This window comes from Pteropus alecto, unplaced genomic scaffold (genome assembly GCF_000325575.1).
Source record: "Pteropus alecto unplaced genomic scaffold, ASM32557v1 scaffold25, whole genome shotgun sequence".
Taxonomy (NCBI): domain Eukaryota; kingdom Metazoa; phylum Chordata; class Mammalia; order Chiroptera; family Pteropodidae; genus Pteropus; species Pteropus alecto.
The window spans coordinates 9696195-9718690 of record NW_006441955.1 but is presented as its reverse complement, the minus strand read 5'-3'; the positions used below and the strand labels follow the sequence as shown (position 1 = coordinate 9718690).

At 32.6% G+C, this 22496-nt stretch overlaps 1 protein-coding gene across 8 annotated transcripts in view; it reads left to right on the top strand.

Annotated features, from left to right (window-relative positions):
- The window catches only part of OMA1 (OMA1 zinc metallopeptidase), a 61592-nt gene that overhangs the window by 3896 nt on the left and 35200 nt on the right, over nucleotides 1-22496 (top strand). For 6 of the 8 annotated variants that reach the window (XR_003048563.1, XM_015595295.2, XM_006919255.3 and 3 more), the window contains exons 2-7: nucleotides 5404-5922; nucleotides 7975-8203; nucleotides 10688-10861; nucleotides 10954-11061; nucleotides 13696-13824; nucleotides 16973-17047. Coding sequence is in view for 7 of the 8 variants with exons in the window: in XM_015595295.2 (XP_015450781.1) it covers nucleotides 5423-5922; nucleotides 7975-8203; nucleotides 10688-10861; nucleotides 10954-11061; nucleotides 13696-13824; nucleotides 16973-17047 (1215 nt within the window). In the remaining variant the exon portion in view is untranslated. Of the gene's footprint in view, nucleotides 1-241; nucleotides 390-4633; nucleotides 4657-5403; nucleotides 5923-7974; nucleotides 8204-10687; nucleotides 10862-10953; nucleotides 11062-13695; nucleotides 13825-16972; nucleotides 17048-22496 lie in introns of those variants that run through there. The other 2 variants (XM_015595294.2, XM_015595297.2) reach the window with 2 other exon arrangements.

Below are 22496 nucleotides of genomic sequence, written 5' to 3'. Positions count from 1 at the left end.
GCCCCAGCCTCTACTCCTCCTGGGCCACCTGTTAAGATTCAGTAAGCAATCCACAGATGCTTTGCTTATAGTTGTCTCAAAAAGACTCAGCAGAAACCAAGGCCAGCTGGCTCCAGTGTGAGTCTAGGTGCTGCTCAGCAAGGAGTACCTGACTCATTGAGGATATACCTGGATGTTGCTTGGGTAGGGCTGCAAGTTGGGGGAGGTGGGTTTCAGGGAATCCTCTGGGCGAAATGACCTCTGTTATCCAGTTTGATGACATCACGGCTATGGCGGCGCTATGTCTGCACACTGGGAGAGGGGAGGGCTCAACAGGGAACAATTGATACTGCTGGCACTCCTGTACAGAACGAGTCTCACCTCGGCCTTCACTCTGACGATGTCTCCCTGTAAGTCCCTGGTGCCCCCTGTGCACAGCTGAATCGGCACTGGTGCTCAGAGTGAGCAAGTCTGTCACTGCGAAAATCCGCTCACTGATGGGCCCCTTTAAGAGGCGTCTGCTGCTGTCGCAGCCTCCGTCTCAGTTGCTCGAGACCGGGCAGCCCCGCGTCCTCGCCCCGTCCTACCTTCTGCCATTGCAGGGTGGTTTCTTGGATTTCTCCTTAGTTGTATGGCTCGTTCCTCTAGATCCCAGGCGATTTTTCCTTGCTGTTGCTCCTTTTTTCTGTCACAACTTTGATTTGGTTGCCAGAGGGATGAACAGAACCTCTATAATCTCTATGCCCTTTTTTTTTCCTCTTGCCTTTTAGTCTTAAATTAATTAGAATTAAGTTAATTAAAAATTTAGTTGCTCAGTAGCCACATGGAGGAGCTACCATATAGGAAACTCATAACATTTCCGTCATTGCAGAAAGTTCTGTTGTGCAGTGCTGCTTTGCACATTTGTTTGCCATCCCTGATATACAGAATTTTTGCAAGTAGCATTTATTATTTTTTTAAAATTGCAGATCTTTTATTACAGAAATCTTCAGCTTTTAAGTGGCTGCATGGTAATTTGGAATGTAGGACTTTGTATGTGAGTTGTGGGAGTAGGATTTTGTTGTCTGATTTGCATTTAATATTGCTTTTGTTCTTAGTGCTGAAAATTGAGAATTTAGCTTTGCAAAATATAAAAGGAACTCTCAGTTCCAATTAACAACATGTATATATTAAAATGTTAACAGCTTGTATATGAAACAAGTATGTAAATTTTTTACCATGTAACCTCTTAAGTCAGCAAAAAATTATTTGCAAGGTACAGAATCTATTTGAAGAGAAAGAATTATTTTTGGAAAAAACTAAAAGCTCATGAAGCTCAATTAAATGTATGAAGTACAAGGTCTCTTGGGAACCAGGAAAGCGTGACTCTTCCTCTCCCCCCTCCCTCCTCTTTCTCTGGCTTTATGGTTTCTCACTTTCCACACATTAATTGCATTGTCCTTTTTGTAGAACCACTTTTGCAAGATGCCTACTCTTGGTTTTCATTTGCAGTTCTTTGTGTTGCCATAGCACTAGCTACATTCCCAGTTTATACATGCCCTTACATTCCTGTGCCTGATAATGTCTTATCAAAAATCTTTTCAGTGTTGGATAGCCGCTCCTAGCTCTGGTCAGTGGCAGGGATCACTAGAGACAAACATGGCAGTCTAGACTTATCCCTTAAATTGAGGTTGTAGGATGCAGTTGAGAAAAAAAGTATGGCTAGGCAAGTTTCTGAAGCTTATCTACTAGAGTAAAGGAAAGAACGTGGGTTTCTGTTGTTTTTATAGTTTGACTTCTAGTAGAAGACATTTTATATTTAAACCTTAAGTACATTTTCCCATTTGAAACAATTCCTTTACATTTATTTTTTGTTTTATTTTGCATATGTCAAAAGGCATAAAAAATAGTTGCCTTCCTGGTCTATTCTGCTACTAATGGATATCCTTATTTATTTACTTATTTTTAAAATCCATGCAGTCTATAGCATTTAGTGAGGAACTGTATTATTTTTTTTCCTCAATTATATTACAACCTCCAAGAGGGCAGGGACTGAGTTTTATGCTGCATCCGTAACTCACATGCCTCCTAGCCAATGAAGAACCTTACTAGCTACTCAGTACTAATTTTGAAATGATTTCCAGGCTTAAATTATTTTACTACTTTTCAGCTTGTTTTGAAAAGAAACCTGGAAAGTATATTATTAATAATGCCAAACTATTATATGTCATCCCAGACTCTACTGATTTAAAATTGGTAGCAATCAAAAAAGGTCAAAGTGGAGTTAACGTTTACTTAGCACACCCATTACCCACATTATACGTTCATAATGCGTGGGCGGAACATATAAACTACATAAAAAATTTTGAATTATTTTCAAACTAAGTTGGATATATAGATGATACTATTTATCAAAACTGGTGTTCTGAAGCATCTTTCTAGGTAATATATTAGCTTATATTGAGTTAGATTTACATATTCAACTTATGAAGATTTTGAAATAGAAAAATTGAAAAAAATTAATGAACACATAATCATTAGATACAATGATTAGTCATATTTTACTGTATCAACATTGTCTTTGTGCGTGTGTACATTTGTACCTTTGCTATACAATTAAAAGTAAGTTATTTATCATGAAGAGACACTTCAGCAAGTATTTCAGGTATAAGAAAACCACTTATATAACTAAAATATCATTGTCACCTAAGAAAATAAGCAATAATTACCTAAAATAACCTAAAAGTAAATCCATATTCAAATTCCCCCAGTTGTCCCAGTTTTCTTCTAAAGCTCACTTTTTTTTCAATCTAGGATCTAATCAAAGTTCACACATTACCTTTTCTTACTGTCTCTTTTCAGTATCTTTTAAAAAATATCTTAATTGGTGTATAACTGATATACAATAAATTCTGCATATTTATTCCGCATAGTATAAGTTTTGACTTAACCTGTAAACCTGTGAAACCAACATCAGTCAAGATACAGAATATATTCATTACCCCCAAAACTTGGTATTCCCTCCCCTTGTCCCTCTTTACCTCTCCATCCTTAGGCAATCACTTATCTCTCTGTAGCTGTAAATTAGTTTGCATCGTCTACAGTTTATATTATAGGCTAGAATCACAGAATATGTACTCTTTGGGGAGAGTTGGTTGGTTTATGTTTAATCAACATTACATTCCTGAGACAAACCTCAGTTGGTCATGATGTATTGTCCTTTTTAGGTATTGTTGAATTAGATTTTTCTAAAATATTGTTAGGAATTTTTGTATCAATTTTCATGAAAGTTATTACTCTAGAGTCTTCTAGTAATGTTTTTTTCTGGCTTTGGTATCAGGATAGTACTGGTCTTACAGAGTGAGTTGCAAACTCTTTAATTTTCTGTAAGTGTTTGTATAAAATTATTATTAATTTTTCTTTAACTGTTTGGTAAAATTCTCCAGTGAAGCTATTTGGGTTTGGGGCTTTCTTTTAGGAAATATTAATTACAAAAAAAAAAAAAAGATCAATTTAAAAAATAGATATAGGACTCTTCATTATCTAATTCTTCTTGAGTGAGCTTTGATAGTTTGTATTTTACAAGGAATGTGTCCATTTCATCTAAGATGTCAAATTTAAGATTTTATCTTTCATTGGTTTTAAGAAATTTGATTATGATATACCTTGGAGTTGTTTCCTTTGTATTATGTGTGTGGTTTGTTAAATTTCTTGGATTTGTGAGTTTACAGTTTTCATCAGATTTGAAAAATTTTGGCCATTTTTTCAAGTATTTTTTGTCTCGCAGCCTTCCTCCCTTTTCTGGGACTCAGTTACACATATATTAGGCCCCTTAAAGTTATTCCACACCTCACTGATGCTCTATGCATATTTTTCAGTCTTTCATATTTCATCTTTTTCATGTTTCTCTGCATTTCATTTGGGTTGGTTTCTATAGGTAGGTCAATTTTACAAGTCTTTATTTCTACAATGTCTAATCTGCTGTTAGTCTCATCCATTGTATTTTTCATCTAACAGAATTTTCTTGTCTAGAAGTTCAGTGTAGGCCTTTAAAAATATTCTATGTCTCAGCACAACATGCTAAAAATTTCCTTTAACTTCTTAAACAAATGGAATATAGTTATAATAAGTGCTTTAATATCCAAATCTACTAATGCTGTCATTTGTATTATTTAGGAATTAGTTTCTGTTGATTGAGGTTTCTCCTATTTATGGATCACATATCCTGCTTCTTGCATGCCTGGTAATTTTTAAATTATAAATTGTACCTTGTTAAGTGCTGGATATTTTTGTATCCTTGTAAATGTTTTTGAGCTTTTTTTTTCTGGTATGTTGTTAAGTTACTTAGAAACAGTTTGATCTTTTTGAGTTTTGTTGCTTTTAATCTTTGTTAGGTAGGGTCAGAGCAGCCTTTAGTCTAGGACCAATTTTTCTGTAATATTGAGGCAAAACCCTTCTGAGTACTTTACCCAGTGCCCCGTGATTATAAGGTTTTCCACTTCAAAGGATGGAACAGGCACTCTACTCTGTGTGAGCTCTGCATATTACATTGTTCCTCTTATTCTTTTAGGTGGTTCTTGCCCAACTCCAGGGACTTTTCTCAGACTATACCCTGATCAGGACTCAGCTGGGTACAAGAGGGAGCTTCTCTGCAGATGTCTGGAGTTCGTTCTCTGTGCAGCTCGTGTACTCTGCTCTGTGAGCTACAGCTTCTGTGGCCTACTTGAACTGCCAGCCTCACCTCTTCAGTTTAGAGGGACTGTTGGGATGCACCTAGGTTTTCCCTCTCTGCGTATTGTGTGGCTCACCTTACTTGTTTCCCATCTCTCAGAATCACTGTCCTTCATTGCCTAATGTCCAGTGTGTTGAAACCATTGTTTTGCTTATTCTGTCTGTTTCTTTAGTTTTTCTAGTTGGGAGGATAAGTCTGGTCTCATGGAGTACATCTTGACCCGAATCAGAAGTGCCAGGGTTATATCTGAAAGGAATAAATTCATATTTTAAAAAATACATCTTATAAGTTAGGTTTTACTATTTCATTACATGCTTCTTTCCCCTGTTAACGCCAATTGATAAAAATTTACTGCTATTTTTATGTAATCTATTTCTTATTCTCCAAATATTTTAGCAGTTAAAATAGAAATAAACTTCCCCCAAATAAAAATAAAAAATGAAAAGAAAAAAAACAAATTTATAAAGTTCGTGTTGAAGAGTAAAAAAAAAGTGAGTAATATTCAAATCTACTAATGCTGTCATTTGTAATGCTGTCTTTGGTTTGTATTGCTCAAAGGCATTACTGTATGGGATGGTGAATAGAAATCCAAGGTAATTTAGTGTGAGATGTGTTAAAGTAAGACTAACTGACATACCTATTTCATAAGTGTTATATTCCCAGGTTGGTAAATATTTTCCAGAGATACTTATAGTTGAATTTTTGTGTTTCAGATAATCAAGCAAAAGAAAGATGAGCTTCATCTATGGATTGCAGTCTGCTACTAGAAACCGTATTTTCTTCCGATTTAATTTACTGACCAACTGGAGAAAATGTAACACAGTAGCTGCAAACTCACTGAACTATCATCAAGTACAAATTAACCATGTAGTAAATAAGCATCGGGGCCTGGGAGTAAATCAATGGGATAGATTGACTTCTCTGCCTGGAAACTTTCATTTCTGTAGAACTTTTAATAACAAAAGAACAGGATGCCTCTTGAGTATCAAAAGTAAGGAAATTTGGATGATTACCCGAAAATGTACTGCGTGGAATGACTCTTTTTCAAGACAGCAACTGTTAAAAGAAATTGCAGTAGTTCCTACTCTTTCACTATTGGGTCCTCAAAACTGTTTTCCCATAAGAAACATCAGGACTTTCCACACTTCTCCACAGTTTCAAGCTGCTCCTGTTCCTCTCTTGTTGATAATTCTTAAACCAGTGCAGAAACTACTTGCAATCATTATAGGCAGGTAAAATGTTTTTTTAAAAATGTACTTTTGTATTAAAGGATATTTGTAAAACTACACTCTGAAAGAAAATTTGTTAGATTTCCCTCCCGTATTTAGCTCAAAATTAAGTTTCTAAACAGTTTGTTTCCCCAGTTTTGTTATGTATGATTTAATAATCTTGAAATAATTTACTGCATGTTAACTTACAGAAATAGAATCTTTAAAAAATTATGTATCTTGCATAGACACTTTTTAAAAGATTGACCTTGTATGTGTGATGACAAAAGAATCAGAAATGTGGATTATAACTCATATATAACAACAGTACTCACAAACATTCCTTAACTAAATATGGAATTTGAAGCAACAGATCATGAAATTGAATGACTCTGCTTATTTAAAAATGAGCTGACTCCTAGCCAAGTTAACTCTTAAACCATTAATATTTATTTTTCTATTCTGTTTTCAACAAACCTATTATTTGCTCCTGGTAGTCCTTTATAATAATTAATATTTTTTCAGTGTAGACCAGAATCAGTACTGATTACAACATAGGTAAGTAGGAATTTATAGCCAAGGAGCAGGGTAGGGATTGGTGGATGGAAAATTAGGGGAACATTGGGAGTAAGGCGGGGTGCTGCCTAAACAGACCAAACAGGATTCTTGTTAAAGGCAGATGAGGCTGATCAGGTATCATCTAGGGGCTGGTGAAGGCTGAGGAACCTTGTTGGTGATCAGATATGGAGGATGGGGGATTGTGGCTAAACAGACTTAGCAGAATTCTTGCTAAAAGACAATGCAGAGATGAACAGGAAGTCTGACAGTCAAAGCCTAGTTAAATTGTTCAGGGGACCAAGAGTAGAGTTTGGCGGATGAGAGAATCTGTGTCACAAATCAGCTCAGATTCTTGGACCAGTAGCTCCTTTTCATCCTTTTAAATTATTTATTTTTAACGTTTTTATTGTTATTGTCAGTCACCTAATTTTTTAAAAAAGTATGTTTTCATACATTTTAAACAAATAGTAACAAGTCATATAAAGTTTTAAATAGGAAATATACATCATAGGTCGGTTTAATGTTTTTGGGTTGAAACACTTTAGAGGCATTTTAAGTGTGACAGACATCAAAATTAAGATAGAGAAGTTATTTTATAAAATAAATTTCGTCAAGAGAATGTTTATATTTAAAATTTTTGTTGTGATTTCACAGATAAACTCACAAGGAAAAATTTTTGTTCTAGTCTTGAAAACACCGCTTGTTATCAAAATGTCTCTGGACCCTAATAAGCAGCAGAGAGGGTTGTCTGGTAGCTCCTGCGATGCTGTTTGTAAAATCCTCATTTTCTTATTTTCTTTGCCTATGCTCTTCTTATTACCTCTCCTTTGTCATGTTTTGGAGGGGATGGGGTTTCTGCTACTGAAAAATATTTCTAAAATCAATCATGAGATAGGTCGCCTTGTACCTTGCTGAAGCACTGGTAGATTGTGTTGGAAGTCTGACGAGCAGTAGGGAGAAAGTTGGTTAAAGGTATAGATTTATTGTATCATAAACCCTCAAATGTTTATTCAGGTAATTCATCCCCTCTTAAGTGGTTAAGTGCTCAGACTCTGGCATCACTTTGCCTGGTTTTCCTTAAGTACCTCTGTGACCTTGGACAAGTTGCTTAATTTCTCTGTGTCCCATTTTCTCTTCTATAACAGGATTATTATGAAGATTCAATGAGATGACATATGTACAATGATTAAAAGAATACTTTCCATGTGGTAAACAATCAGTAAATGTTAACCAGTAGTAGTTGTAGTAAAATAGCTCCTCATTTAATTTTTACCTTTAAAATAACTGAAGAAAATTCAAATGAATGTTAGACTTTTTAACTATAGCTCTATATAGTTGATTCCCTTTTTTGTCATTTATCTAAGAATTTTATAAATTGAAAAAAAAATCCATACAGAGAGATATGTCATAAAAAATTAAAGTATTTGATGATATAAAATTCAAGCATAAGCATTGAGTTTTGGTGATACATACTGATCCTGTTATGAGAACTTTGAAATTTTTTTTTTTTTGCTCCAGGGGCATAAGGAAATGGTGGCATGCACTTCCTCCCAACAAAAAGGAGCTATTTAAAGAAAGTATAAAGAAGAATAAGTGGAAGTTATTCCTCGGTTTGAGTGGTTTGGGGTTGCTCTTCATGGTGTTTTATTTTACCCACTTGGAAGTGAGTCCAATCACAGGAAGGAGCAAGCTACTGTTATTGGGAAAAGAACATTTCAGTCTTTTATCAGAACTGGAATATGAAGCAGTAAGTAGGAAGAATTGTTTTTAATCAGATTGCTTAATACTTAAAGCAGGGAGATTTCTTAACTATGAAAGATGTACCTTTTTTTTAAATTTTAGTCTTTGACAGGAAATTAGTAATTTTTCTCCAAAGGTCTCAGACCTTTCATACTTAGTATTTCTAGTACCTACATTGCTTTCCTCCATGTTAGCTTAAATGTCACTTTTTCATGCAAGCCTTTCTTGATTATCCAAACCAGCCTAGGCAGGATGACTACATTAGGCTCAGGGCAGGTATCCTTTATATTGACTGAATTTTGGATCAGCTCCTTTGCAGTTGTTCCCAGTGCTTAGCTATATTGGGGTTAGTTTACTTTTATTTTCTCTTTGCATACTGTATTTTTCCTTCAAAGCACCTATCACAAGGGTAACAATAGTTATTTACTTGCTGATCTATCTCCCTTGTTAGACTAAGCTCCATGGGGTCAGAGACCCTGTCGGGTTTTGTTAGTTTAATCTAAAATACAGTGCACAAAGTAGTTCTTAGTATATATTTTTTGAATAAATAGATCTGTAGTCTGAATTTTTATACCTTGAAAGTAAAATAGAATAAGATAGTTGTTTTTTTTTTTTTTTTGTAACATCAATTTTGGCAATTTATTATATTTTTTGAATGCAAAGTAAAGTTGTAATTCAGAAGCCTTAACTCCTTGGAGAGTGTAACTCAGGCAGTTAAACATTTTGTACCACCAGTGAGCTCCTTGAGGACAGATCTTTCTATCTGTAGGGCGTAGCACATACATAGTATATGCTCAATCGACATTTGTTGAAGTCTCATAGCCTCACTTGACCGCTTTGGCATGGTTAGATCTTTATATTTCTTTATTCCACTTGAGCTTCCAAATTTGTCAATGGAAAGTTACCATTAAAAAAAGAACAGTGCTTTGTCACTAAAAAGATTGTTCTTAAGACTAGTCTTTTCTAGGAGATTTATACAGAGATTTGAGATGTTTCTTAGGATATAGTCTTGGCAGAGGCAAGTTTGAGAAAAGTGTTCTGGAAGGATTGAGACAGGCCTGGTGTTAAATTAGTACATATACCATTCACATCACTAAGACGCTTCTTTTTTTTCTTATTTTTTAACCCACAAATGCAATACCTGATCTATATGAAAATTCAAACACATGTTCTTCTAGGGCTATTATAAAATACCACAATTACGGTAGTTCCCCCTTATCATTAGGTTCACTTTCCACGACTTCGGTTACCCACTGTCAACTGTGGTCCAAAAATATTAAATGGAAAATTCATAAGTTTTAAATTGCATGCCTTTCTAAGAGTACTTCATCTCATCACGTAGGCATTTTTAACATCTCAAATCACAAGAAGCATGAGTATGGCACATAAAATATTTTGAGAGACCACATTTACATAACTTGTGTTACTAATACGATATTTTGTTATATTTTATTATTATTAATCTCTTACTGTGCCTAATTTATAAATTAAACTTTACTGTAAGTATGTATGTATAGGAAAAAACAGTATATATAGGGCTCGGTACTATCTGCGGTTTCAGGCATCCACAGCGGGTCTTGGGACATATCCCCCACGGATAAGGGGTGACTATTATCCATACAATCTTTCTTGTTTTTATATATTGTAGAAGGGTTAATATAATAGTGTTTTGTTTGTTTCAGACAGTTTACATTGGTGACTTGTGCTTTTTAAAAATGTTAATTGACTATTACAAATTTGTATCCTAAAAAAAATTCACCTGTTTTTAATGCATCTCAAGGAAGAAACTTACAAACTTATTGATTTATATGAAAGAAATTATACATTTTATAGAAATTAAGAGAATTTTTTTAGAACATCCTGTTAGTACACTTGAAAGAGTCTCTCATGAATATAGTTTTAGAAAAATGTCTTTATGTGGTTGCTAGTCTTAATCAGCATTATATAGAGAAAATAATATGCCTAATGGTTCTAAAATTTCAGTAATTTTCTTTCAGTCTGTGTGACTAAAACACTTAACATTAATGAAATGGTTTTTTTTTTTTTTTTTAGAAGTTTAACTTATGAAGTATAGGGTGTTTTTCTACTCAGTGGGTCATGAAAGTAATTTTCTTTTGTATTTTACTTTCTTATATGAAATCTTTATGTTCCCTAGGCAATGTTTTGTTTTCTAAAATATTTAAGGAAGTAGCAATAATGTTTAAGCATTTTATTTGTTTATAGGCTAATAGAAGAGATGAAAGAAATTTTTACGTGAACCAATTTATATGAAAAAAACTAAGTTTTCAGAATTAATTCCATTTATGTACCTTTGCATGAATAATTTAAATCTTAGAAATTTGATTGTTTAATATATGCGAATTTTTACATAATTAAAAATTAAAATGTTCAAAAGTAAGTCGCTGTATAATTCTCCATGAAGCAGTATAAACATGTTGTAGAGCTAAAATTCTTTTAAAATAAAGACTGATTTTCTTTTTTAATCTTTCAGTGTATGGAAGAATTTAAAGATTATATGTTAACTGAGAAAGATGCCCGATACCTGTCCACTAAAAAAGTGTTTTATCATTTAATTGAATGCAATAAGGATATTCCAGAAATCTCTGAGATCAATTGGGTTATTCATGTGGTTGAGTCCCCAGATATAAATGCCTTTGTGCTTCCAGTAAGTAAATATTCTCAAACCTAATTGTTAATTTTAACCTCCTTGTTTTTTATGGAGTTCTAATTGCTTACATTATTTTTTTTATGGTGCAGAATGGACATGTGTTTGTTTTCACTGGGCTTTTAAATAGTGTGACTGATACTCATCAACTTTCCTTCCTTCTGGGCCATGAAATAGCACATGCAATACTTGGGCATGCTGTAAGTACCTAAAATGAATATTTAGCTGTTGAACTGCTGCTTTGCAGTTAGCAAGTTAAATCTTTTAAAGAGATGAACTTTTCAGTTTTCTTTCTTTTTTTAATGATGGAATTTAAGTTTTTAGTAATTGTCTTATTCTTTTACCTGAAAAAAATATGACTGGCTAATTTGGGGAGTTTTGTGGTCTTTAGTACATGATACTGAATAATTAGTGTTTCTCTTAATATTTTTATCACCTGTCTCTTTTGCTAAAAAGTAATTATTCTTAACCTCTAATTATTTCAAATTAGATTTTAAACTTTCCATAATTATTAACATACTTGTAATTTAGTCAGAAAATTAACTATAGGAAAATGATACTACTATTTAAGTGCATAAATCAGTTTTCTTGCTTTCTTTAAATTCATTTTCCGAGGATAGCTTGGAGCATCTTTGAAAATGTCTAGAACGATATGCCATCTATAATTAATGCAGGGTAATAATAATGATACCTTGCCATTTTACAGTTTATCGACCCTTTTAATAGATACTTTCTCATTCATAAGTTTAATAACATCCTTATGAGGTATGTATTTAATATCCCTACGTTATATGCGAGGAAGCTGATGTTTAAAAAGGCTCAGTAACATGACTAATGTGACAAAGTAGCAGAATTGGGACTTCAGCCTAAGTCTTTTGTTTGCAAGTTCAATGCTGCTTCCTTTTACCACAGTTACCTGGTTGTTGGCAGCACTTTCTCATAGGTAATAGAATTCAGATTGATTTATGCACCTGTGAATACACATCTGTTTGACTGGGTGTGCATCCATAAAAGTAATATATTTGTTTATTTTTATTTTTATTCATTAAAACATGCATGGCTTTTTTTAAAAATTCATTTGTCTATTGATGTACAGCACAGAAAATATAGTCAGTAATATCGTAATAACTTTGCACGGTGACAGATGGTTACTAGACTTACTGTGATCACATCTAAGATATATAAATGTTGAGTTACTGTGTTGTACACTTGAAACTAATATAATATTGTATGTCAACTTTAATAAAATTAAAAAAAATATATGCATGGCTCTTTTCTCCACATAATTAGAGGTATATTTTCTTTAATTGAAAACATCAAAGTAAATAGTGAAAGGCTTGTGAAATGCTATGTAGAAATGCAAGTAACATTGATTTAAATTGAAATGATAATGTCATATTAATTCCTCTAAAAGTCATCTCAAATTCTATTTCTTAGAGTATTAATAAGATGATGTGGGCCAAAGTTGTGCTTTTCAGTAGCACAGATAGGAAAATTTTAAAAATATTTTCTTTAATCAAGTATATAAAATAATAAATCTGAGCAGTTAAAATAGATTTTATCTTTCAAGAAATAGCTTCGTAACTGCAAAACTAATCAATTTTGGCCATTTTTAGCATTTAAAAGGTGTTAATATTTAAGTACATTTGTTTTTCTGGCACTTCATTCAATGCCTCATTCAACATATTGTCATCCTTTTCAGTGCAAGAACAATAATTAGATGAGATATAAAAAGCAAATAGCAGCCTTAATAATAGAAAATAGTTATTAAATTTCTTTGGTAGAGTTCTTAGACATTATCAATACTGTTTTCTCTTTTAGGAGTCTCTATTTCGATTTGATGGAGTCTTTTATGTTGTTTTCTTTATTCCACAAATACAGATTTTGCTGTATAATAACAATTATATTCTTCAATAATAACAAGGATTTATCTCATCTAGAATGACTTCATCATTTGGGTTTTACTCTTTTATGCTAAAATAATTTCATAATTGTTTTTCATAACCCACAGTTCTTATAATGAAGCAAAGAATTCTTCATGAGGGCAGGTTATATTGTAAAGAGCAGTATTCTAGATGGTTATTTTTAGTTGTCAGCCATGTTTCATACATTGAAGTAATGCTTCCTATGTTATTAGTACTAGCATTATGTTAACATGTATAATCAACCTTAATGGTGAACAATGAACAATCTAGTGCATTAAACTTATATTTAGATATTACTATTACTCAAAACAACTATTTTAAACAAAATCTATTTTGATTATTGCTCTAAGTACATACAAAAATTCATAGAACCCAATTCCTGGTGAGAAAAACTAGGCTTAATAAAATTGCAAACTCACATAAATAAATCATACTTCATATATTAGGTAATGAAGGCCAAAACATTTTTATTTAAAATAGACTTCTAATTTTTTTCTGAATTGTTCTTTAACTGCTTCACATGTTAGGTAGTGTGAATTCGGGCAACTCTTTTAACCTGTTTCCATGTTAGTTTCTTTATCTATAAAATAGGGATAATTATACCTTTTTCACAAGATTATTATGCTTGTTAATATAAGAAACTAGAGATTAATGAACTCGTCATTGTATCTAAGTGATGGTAAGTGAATCAAGTGTTAATGAATGAATGAATATATAATGTAAGTATATAAGCAAAGGATGAGACAAACAGACTGAGAAAGGATAAAGTAAAAGTCATCTCAAATGACTTAGTTGGTGAAGGTCAGTTAAACACAAGTAGTTATTTAGTGTGATTACACACAACGAAAATGTAAGCATATACTGTCTCAATTTATTAAATGTAATTTTCATTATTTTGATTATTCTCAGGCAGAAAAGGCCAGCCTAGTTCATTTATTGGATCTCCTAGGTCTGATTTTTCTCACAATGATTTGGGCCATTTCTCCTCGAGATAGTTTGGCACTTCTGGGCCAGTGGATACAGTCTAAATTTCAGGAGGTAAGTCTGAGACAGTAACTTGAATTTGTAATGGCCTGTGGTGAAGATATTTTAATATTACCGTAAAGCAACAAATACCAGAGATATTTTCACACGTTATTATGAAATATAGGTACTAATTTTTAGTTTCTTATGTTTTCTCGTTTTTAGGGAATATTCTTACTAATGAATATTCAAATTAGGAAATACTACATTTCTCAAATGATGGAGATAAATGGGTTAGAAGGGCTTAGCAACTTTTGGCTAACATAATTTTTTGGGGGTGGGGTATAGTTATGGGTCTTAAAGAGGAAATCCAGTAACAGACCCTTTTCTTCTGTCATTTTACCTTCAGACTTGCTACTTTTGTCTTTCATTGTGACTATGGTGTACTGACTGGATGATTCTCCCTTCCCCTAAATATTTGCACCTTAAAACCTGATAGCTTTTATGGTCTCAGGGGTGGCTGAAGCTGCTTTACCACCCTCACCTCTTCACTCCTAGTTAAACCAACATTGCCTGAAAGATATTGAAAGGACAGTCTTCCTAGGTGTTATGTTAACTTTTGTTTTTAGTACTTATGTATAATGATAATCATTTCAAAATTTATTGAGTCTTTCCTTTTGTTCAAAACACTGGAGTACTGAAAGTAGGTCTTGAGATCTTGATAATTGCTTTGTTAACTATGATTAATTATTTTATTTTACATCTTTTTTTCCAAATATTTCCTCTTGTCCTGGGAGGTTTGGTTATTTAGGAACAATCTGTTATTTGTTTATTTAATGATTTGTGGAGCACCCATAAGAGTGCCATCTGGTTGCTGTTTAAATCTAATGTGTAAAATTCTTTGAGACAAATTGCTTTCAAAATTGAATAAGTAAGGCTTTTATTCAGTGTTACCACATCATTTGGCTTCATTTATATTGAAATAAAGGTTCTTTAAAAGAAAAAGAAGGAATGGTTATTGCTTAGGTTATAGGATCTCATATTTTGAATTTTATTTCTGTCATGATGTGCTGGGAAAGTCAAAGGAGTTAATGTAGTTTTTTTTTTTTTTTCATCTGTCAATAGATAGCTTTTTCTGTAATGGAATCAGAATATTTAGTCATAAGACAAATGACTTGTAGCTGTTTCTTAAAATACTTGATGAGTCCTGCTACTTCAGAATAATTCTTTAATATTAAACTGAAAATAAAATAGGAATTACTTCTGTTTGAACTGTTTCCCTAAATCAAGACCCCCCCAACATTTTGATGACAAGGAAAATATACCTTTTTAGAAAGCCTTGCTCATTGGGATTGGTGAACAGAGAGGAATACAGTTAGTGAAGTCATTAAGGAGGGGAGCTGCTGACATTTATTTGTCAGAGAAAAGAGAAGAAAGAAGTTGGGGCACTCACTTAACCATTGGGGAGTCCTATTTTTATAATCTTAAAGATTTGGGCATAATGTAGCAGCCCTCATAGAATTCTGCCAGACAGGATTTTGAGAGCTATTAGTAATAATTATAGTAGCTTACATTTATTGAGTGTTTACCATATATCAGACACTAGAATAAACACTATAGATTAATTATGTGCAGGGGTTAAGAATATATGCTCTGATCAGATGAACTTGTGTTTGAATTTAGGCTCCTTTGTACCTAAATTCTATAGAATCTGGACAGGTTACTTCACTTATGTAGATCTCAGTTTCTTCATTTGTAAATTGAGATAATTAGAGTAGCTAACTCAAAGCATTGTTGTGAAATGAATGATACATTCGAAGCAGGATTTCTCAATGTAAGCACTGTTGACATTTTGGATTAGATAATTCTTTATGTAGAGAGTTGTCCTGTGCATTGCAGGATGTTTAGTAGCCTCTAAACATCCAGCTGCCTCTAAACATCTAGCCTCTACCCAACAGATGCTAGTAGCACTCTCCCGTCCTCCACCTCCATCCCGCTCCCTCAGACAATCAAAAATATCTCCAGGTATTTTCAGTGTTCCTGGAGGACACAGTGACATCCTTTTGAGAACCACTGATTTAGAGCAGTTAGCACAGTACCTGGCACAATGCAAGGATTCAATAAATAGGACCTATTATTGTTTGCTCATTTTATTCGCTCTGCAACTCTAGGAGGCTTGTACTGTTAGTACTCCATTTTACATGTGGAACTACCAGACTTAGATGGGTTAAACAATTAGCCTAGGGTTAATAGTTAAAAAGTGTCAGCATTTGGATTTGAACACAAATTTGTCTCCTTTTAAAGCAATGTTTTTAATTAGTTATACTATCAACAGACTTGATGGGACACCTGTAGATAGATGAGTCACAGAGAGTGAAGACAGTACGTAATATAGTTCAGCAACCTAAAACAGACATGATCAAGGAGGAAGAAAGTTATATCTAATGGTCACATACTGTGGATCAGATTGATTATATTATTTCTAGCCATCACTGACATGTAGCCACCTCTGAAAAACTGCTTCTCCAATAAATTAAATAGCTCTTTTCTCAAAAGTCCTGCCTATTGATCCATCTCCTGCAAAGTTTTAGTACTTACTGAAAATTAGAATTTAACTGGAAAGCATTCACATAAATATAAGTAATCAGGAAAATTAAAGTTACAATATCTATTTGCATTTTTTTATTGAAGTTGGAAGAAAATTTCATTTTCCTAACTAATCAATACTTAGAAAAAAGGGAAATTAAGATAATTTATCAAAGAAAGAACATTCTGCAATATGGTTAATTTTCCAACTGAAATAAATCTTCTAGTAGTGTCACTGGCTATTATATAGCCATGTTTTTTCAATTTTATTTTAAAACTGCAAGATCAGAATGTTCCTTGGCCATAATAAAAGACAGTATTGATAAGCTTTCTTGGGGGAATCTTCTATGTAGTGGGTAGAGATTATAGTTAGAAAAGTAGAAGTACTCTATATGGTACTATAAACTCTCCAGAAGTTTGTAGGCAAGATTTTTTTCCTATTCTTTCTGTTTAAAAAATATTACTCTTTGGTGGAAGAAATAAAGCCTACAGTTTATGTTTTATACCACAGTGTTCTTTAAATGTTAATAATGGAGAGTATAAAAACTTTATCCTAGAAACTCTTTGAAATTAATATTTAAAATCTCATTTTGTTAAGAAATAATCTTAATGCAAATTTTTTTCTATTTCTTCCTAGTATATGTTTAAGAGACCATACAGTAGAACATTGGAGGCTGAAGCTGACAAAATTGGACTACAGCTAGTGGCAAAGGTAAAATGTTTTGTTGATGATGCACAGTGTCCTTCACATAGTAAAAGATAAATGTGCATTGTCTTAATGAAGTTTGACATGGACAGAGAATGAGAGTTGGACTATATGTAATTTTTCATTAATGCTATTTTTAAATCTGTGCCCTCTGGAAACTAATGCTCTCTTTATTTTACTACTCTGCTTTGTTTTGCTGATCTAAGGAGGCTTTTTGAGTAAATAAGATGATGTGTAGCTGTTTTTTCCCCGATTTGGAGAAAGGTTTATCATATTGTAGCTAGGATCTTGACTGAGCAAATGGAATTTTTACATTAGAATAAATGGTAGAAGAGCAGGCTTATTCCTCTTTCACATTATTTTTGTTGCAGCAGATGGCTTAGTTTTGCGAGCCACAAAGTAACTCTGGGTGTTTACCCAATTTAAGTTGGCTTTGTTCATGTCTGCTTAACCGGGCATTTGTGCCTGTCTGCTATTTTTAATCACCTGTGATAACTATTATTATTATTTGTATTTAACATTAGACATGAAACTGGATTTTTAAAAATAAGTGAAAACAGTGCCGCTTAACATTAAGTTCAAATCACATTTGATTCTTTGTTTAGTTTTCAATGGTTATTAAAAGTCCTAACTATTAAAAATCGCTATTATTAGAAATTTTCATTATGAGTTTTATGGATTTAATTTTATAAATCAAGATATTACTCATTCACAAAAGCAAAACCAGTTCTTTGACTATTACGTATGGAGAATTAAGTGAATTATCAGACTGCATAGATAAGCGGTTTCCAAATAATGGTCCACTTATTTCCTACTTTAATGTACTGCATTAAAATTTGAAATTTATGAAATTTTTCTTTTAGGTAAATGTGTTCTGGTTAAGAAATCTTTGCTATCTCAATAAATTGTTCCTGTTTTATTTCCAAGAAGCTTTATTGTTTTGTTATCTTTGTTATATGTAACATGAAAGAGGTCAAGATAATTTTTTTTTCCATATGGATATCTAATGAACTCAGTACTGTTTATTGAAGTATCATTGTTTTCCTACATTGTCTTTCTACATTGACTACTTCAGTGTCTCTGTCATAAATATAGGAGGCTACATGGAAGTCTGTTTCTGGACTCCCTCTTTTATTCCATTAGTCTGTTGTATATTTTTGAGCCAATACCACATCATCACTTGCTTTGTAGTAAGTCTTGATATCTGAGAGCTTCTGTCCTCCAGTGTTGTTCTGCATGATTGACTTGCTATTCTTGGTCCTTTGCTTTTCCATATAAATTTCATAATCAGCCTATCAAATTACACATCTGTACAAAAACATGCCTAGGATTTTGATTGGAGTTGGTGTGTTAAATATAAATCAATTTGGGGATAGTTGACTAGTGTCAACAATATTGAGTCTTCCAATCCATTAATGATATATTTGTCCATTTATTTAGATGTTCTCTAATTTCTCTCAGTGATATTATGAGATTTTTTTTGTATATAGGAATTACACATCTTTTCTTAGGTTTATTGCTGAGTAACATTTTTGATGTTGTTATGAATAGTGTCATTTAAAAACTAAGGTTTCTGATATATAGAAATAGTTTGTTTTTATAATTGACCTTATATCCAGATAATTTGCTAACTTCACTTAATTCTAATAATGTGTAGATTCTTTTAGATTTTATATATACCATTACATGTGTATATATATACACACATTATTCAGAGTCATCTGTGAATAATGACAGTTTTATTTCTTCTAATCCATAGATTTTCTTTTCTTTGCCTTATTGTAATGGCCAAAAACTTCAATACAATGTTAATGGTGGGCACCTTTGTTTTCTAGTTATCAAAAGGGGTTTGTTAGTCTCATGGTTGTGGATTTTTCTCTTTTGCCTTCTAGTTCTATTAGTTTTTGCTTTGTACATATCAATACTATTTTTAGCATACTTATGTAGGATTGTTAGATCTTACTGGTGATTGATCCTTTTATCAATATGAAATCCCTCTTTGTCTCTACAAATGCTTTTTGCCTAAGTTCACTTTTTTCTTTATTAATAATGTTATGACAGCTTTCTTTTGGTTAGTGCTTGTGTGGTATATCTTTTCCATTCTTTTATTTTCAAGCTTTCTGTTTCCTTATGTGTGTGTCTCTTATAAGTAATACACAGTTTTGTTGTTGTTGTTTCAGTCTTTCCTGTTTTTTGGATCTATTTAGTCCATTTAATTTTTAATTTTCATTCCTTGATGACTAATGACAAGGAGCATAGTTTCATATATGTACTGGCCATTCATGTACCTTTTGTTAAATATCTTTTTACATATTTTACCCATTTTTAAATTAGGTTGTTTGTCTTATTCTTACGTAGTAAGAGTTCTTTATACATGCGCTTACAAGTCCTTTGTCAAATATGTATATTGTAAACATTTTCTCTCATTCTGTGGCTTGCTTTATTATTTTTTAATGATGTGTCCTGAAGAATAAAAGTTTAAAGTTTTTATGAAATTTAATTTTTCTACTTTGGGTTTAATTTACTCTTCTTTTTCTAGTGTTCTAAGGTGAAAATTTAGATCATTGGCTATAAATTTCCCACTCTGCATTATTTTAGGTTTATACTTATTTTCATTATCAGTTAAGTCAGAATAGTTTCTAATTTTCTTTGTGATTTCTTCTTTCATTCATGCATTATTTAGAAGTGAGTCATTTAATATACAGATCTTTGGGGCTTGCCTAAATATTTTATTGTTTATTTCTAATTAACTCCTTTGTGGTCAGGGAACATACTGTGTTAAGATTTATTTTATCACCTGAAAAAAATGTGTATTTGTTGAGTGTATATTTTATAAATATTAATTAGGTTAAGGTTGTTTATATTGTCATAGAAATCTTCTATATCTTTCTGATTTTTTTATCTACATGTTATTGAGAGAGTAGTGAATTTTTAAAGCATAATTGTAGATTTGTCTGTTTTTTTTCTTTCAACTTTTTAAGTTTATGCTTCATGAATTTTAAAGCTCTATTAGGTACATACACACATGGGATTATTTTATCCTCTTTTTAAATTGATCATTGTGAAGTATCCCTCTTTGTCACTGGTAATACTCTTTGACCTATTTTTTGTTTGACAGCAATTTTTTAACATTTTTTTGCATTAATATAGCCACTCCAGCTTTATGTGTTACTGTTCACTTTGTATATGGGTATTTTTCTACCTATTTACTTTCAAACTATTTGAGTTTTTGTATTTAAATGCATGTCTGATAGATGGCATAAAGTGGGTTCTCACTTTGTCATTCAGTTTGACAATCTCTGCCTTTAGCTTGAAGTGCATAGTTGATTTACATTTAATGTAATTACCGATATGGTTGTATTTAGGCCTGTCATTTTGCTATTGGCTTTTTATTTGTGTTATTTATTTTTTGTTTCTCTGTTCCTCCTTTCTGCCTTCTTTTGAGTTAATCAAATATTTTTTGGTATTTCCTTTTATCTTCTTAATTGACTTTCTAGATATAACTCTTGGCATTATTTTTAATAGTTCCTTTTGGGATTAAATCTATTTGAGGTTAATATTAAGTAATATCTGATAAAATATAGGAACCCGGCAATGGTATATTTGGCAGTCATCAAGAATTTCATTCAAGATGGAGCTCACCCTCCATGTTGTTTACTTGTTTCTGAGTATTTCTTGTTTCCAGGCTCCTCTGTTTACTGGTTCCTCTGGTTCTGTTGAAACTTCAAGCCCACAAAGCTTCAGGTTTTTGTTGCCTAAACTGTGCATGGTTGAGGAATTCAATGAATTAACAAAATAAAACAGCGGACTCATAGATTTGGTCCCCATAGTCTATTTTTCTTTCTGGTCTTTGATTACTTTTCTACAACTCTTACCCACCTTCCTCATATCTCCCCTCCTTATGTGTGGTTTATCATCATCAGGAATTTGGGCAGTTTATACAGAATTTCATATTCCTTCTGTAGTTCTCTCACTGTCAGAATTTCTCCTTTAGATTTCTCACTGCTTTCCTATCCCTGAACTACGATCTTTGGCACTTTAGCTGGTGAAGTGTTGTTTTCTACCACCATCTTCTACAGCTTTATCAGTGGAAGCTGGTTAACACTCTTAGGCCAGAAAGCCAGAAACTCTTTTGTTTTAAATTTATTTTTCAATTACACTTGGCTTACAATTTTATATTAGTTGCCAGTGTAGAACTAATCAGTAGATTAGACACTTGCATACCTTACGAAGTCATTACCTGGTAAGTCTAGTACTCATCTGACACCATATATAGTTATTATGATATTACTGATTATATTCCCTATGCTGCACTTTACATTCCCGTGACTATTTTTACTCATAGATAACAGAGAACAAATTGATGGTCACCAGATGGGGCTAGGTGGTAGAGGGATGGGTGGAAAAGGTAAAAGGGATTAAGAAATACAAATTATTTGTCTTTGCTTTTCTGTAGTTTGACGACGGTGTGTCTAATTGTGCTTTTCTTTGTATTTGCTGTCCTTGCTGTGGCTTGATATTTTTTCATTAGTTGGGAAATCTTCAGCTATTTTTTAACATATTGCTTTTACAACACTTTTTCCCTTCTCCCCTCTGGCATTGGGAGTACTTATATGTTAGGCTTTGATATGTTTCATATATTGTTTGTTTGTTTTTGGTATTTTCTATTCTTGTCTCTTCATTTTTAAGCAAGTATGTTTTCCAATACAGTCGTGTAGTTCACTAATCTTATTTTAGCTCTGTCCATTCTGCCATTAAACTCATCTTTGAGTTTTGAATTCCAGTTATTGTATTTTTCCAATCTAGAATTTCCATTTGATTCTCTTTTACAAATTTCAATTTTTTGGTAAAATTTTCCATTTTGTTCTAATTTTTTTGAATATGTTACATTTTTTAAAACATTCATGTTTGTTAACTATAATATTTTATTATCTCTGGATCTGTTTCTGTTGTCTCTTTTTGCCTTTGGTCTTGTTTCTTGATATGCTTGTTTATTTTGGATTGAATGCTGGACATTTCATATAAAGTACAGTTAGCACTGAATGATAATTTCTTTCATCATAGGAGATTTTCTCTGTAGTTCAGTGGACAGCAAGAATACAAAGGATCACTTGAATCAGTCAGAGCCTGAGCTGAGTCTTCATAAGTTTCAATTTACCTCTAGTTCACCTTCATTCGTAAGGGTATTGCTGTCTAGGAAAGCCTATTGAAGGCTTGGAGTGTATGCTAAGTTCCTCTTCTGTAATGGTTCCTGAACTTCATTTTTTGTTCTGACAGCACAATGAGACTGTCGAAAGCTCTACTCAATTTTTTGGCCCCTTTTGGTTTTAAATATGCCCTGTGTAGCTCAAGAATTGATGGACACCATGATGAACTAGTATCAAGAATTGTCTCTTGTTTTTCAAATCTTGACTTCTCTAATTTGGCTGTCTTGACAGCCTGACTTCTAAGTTTT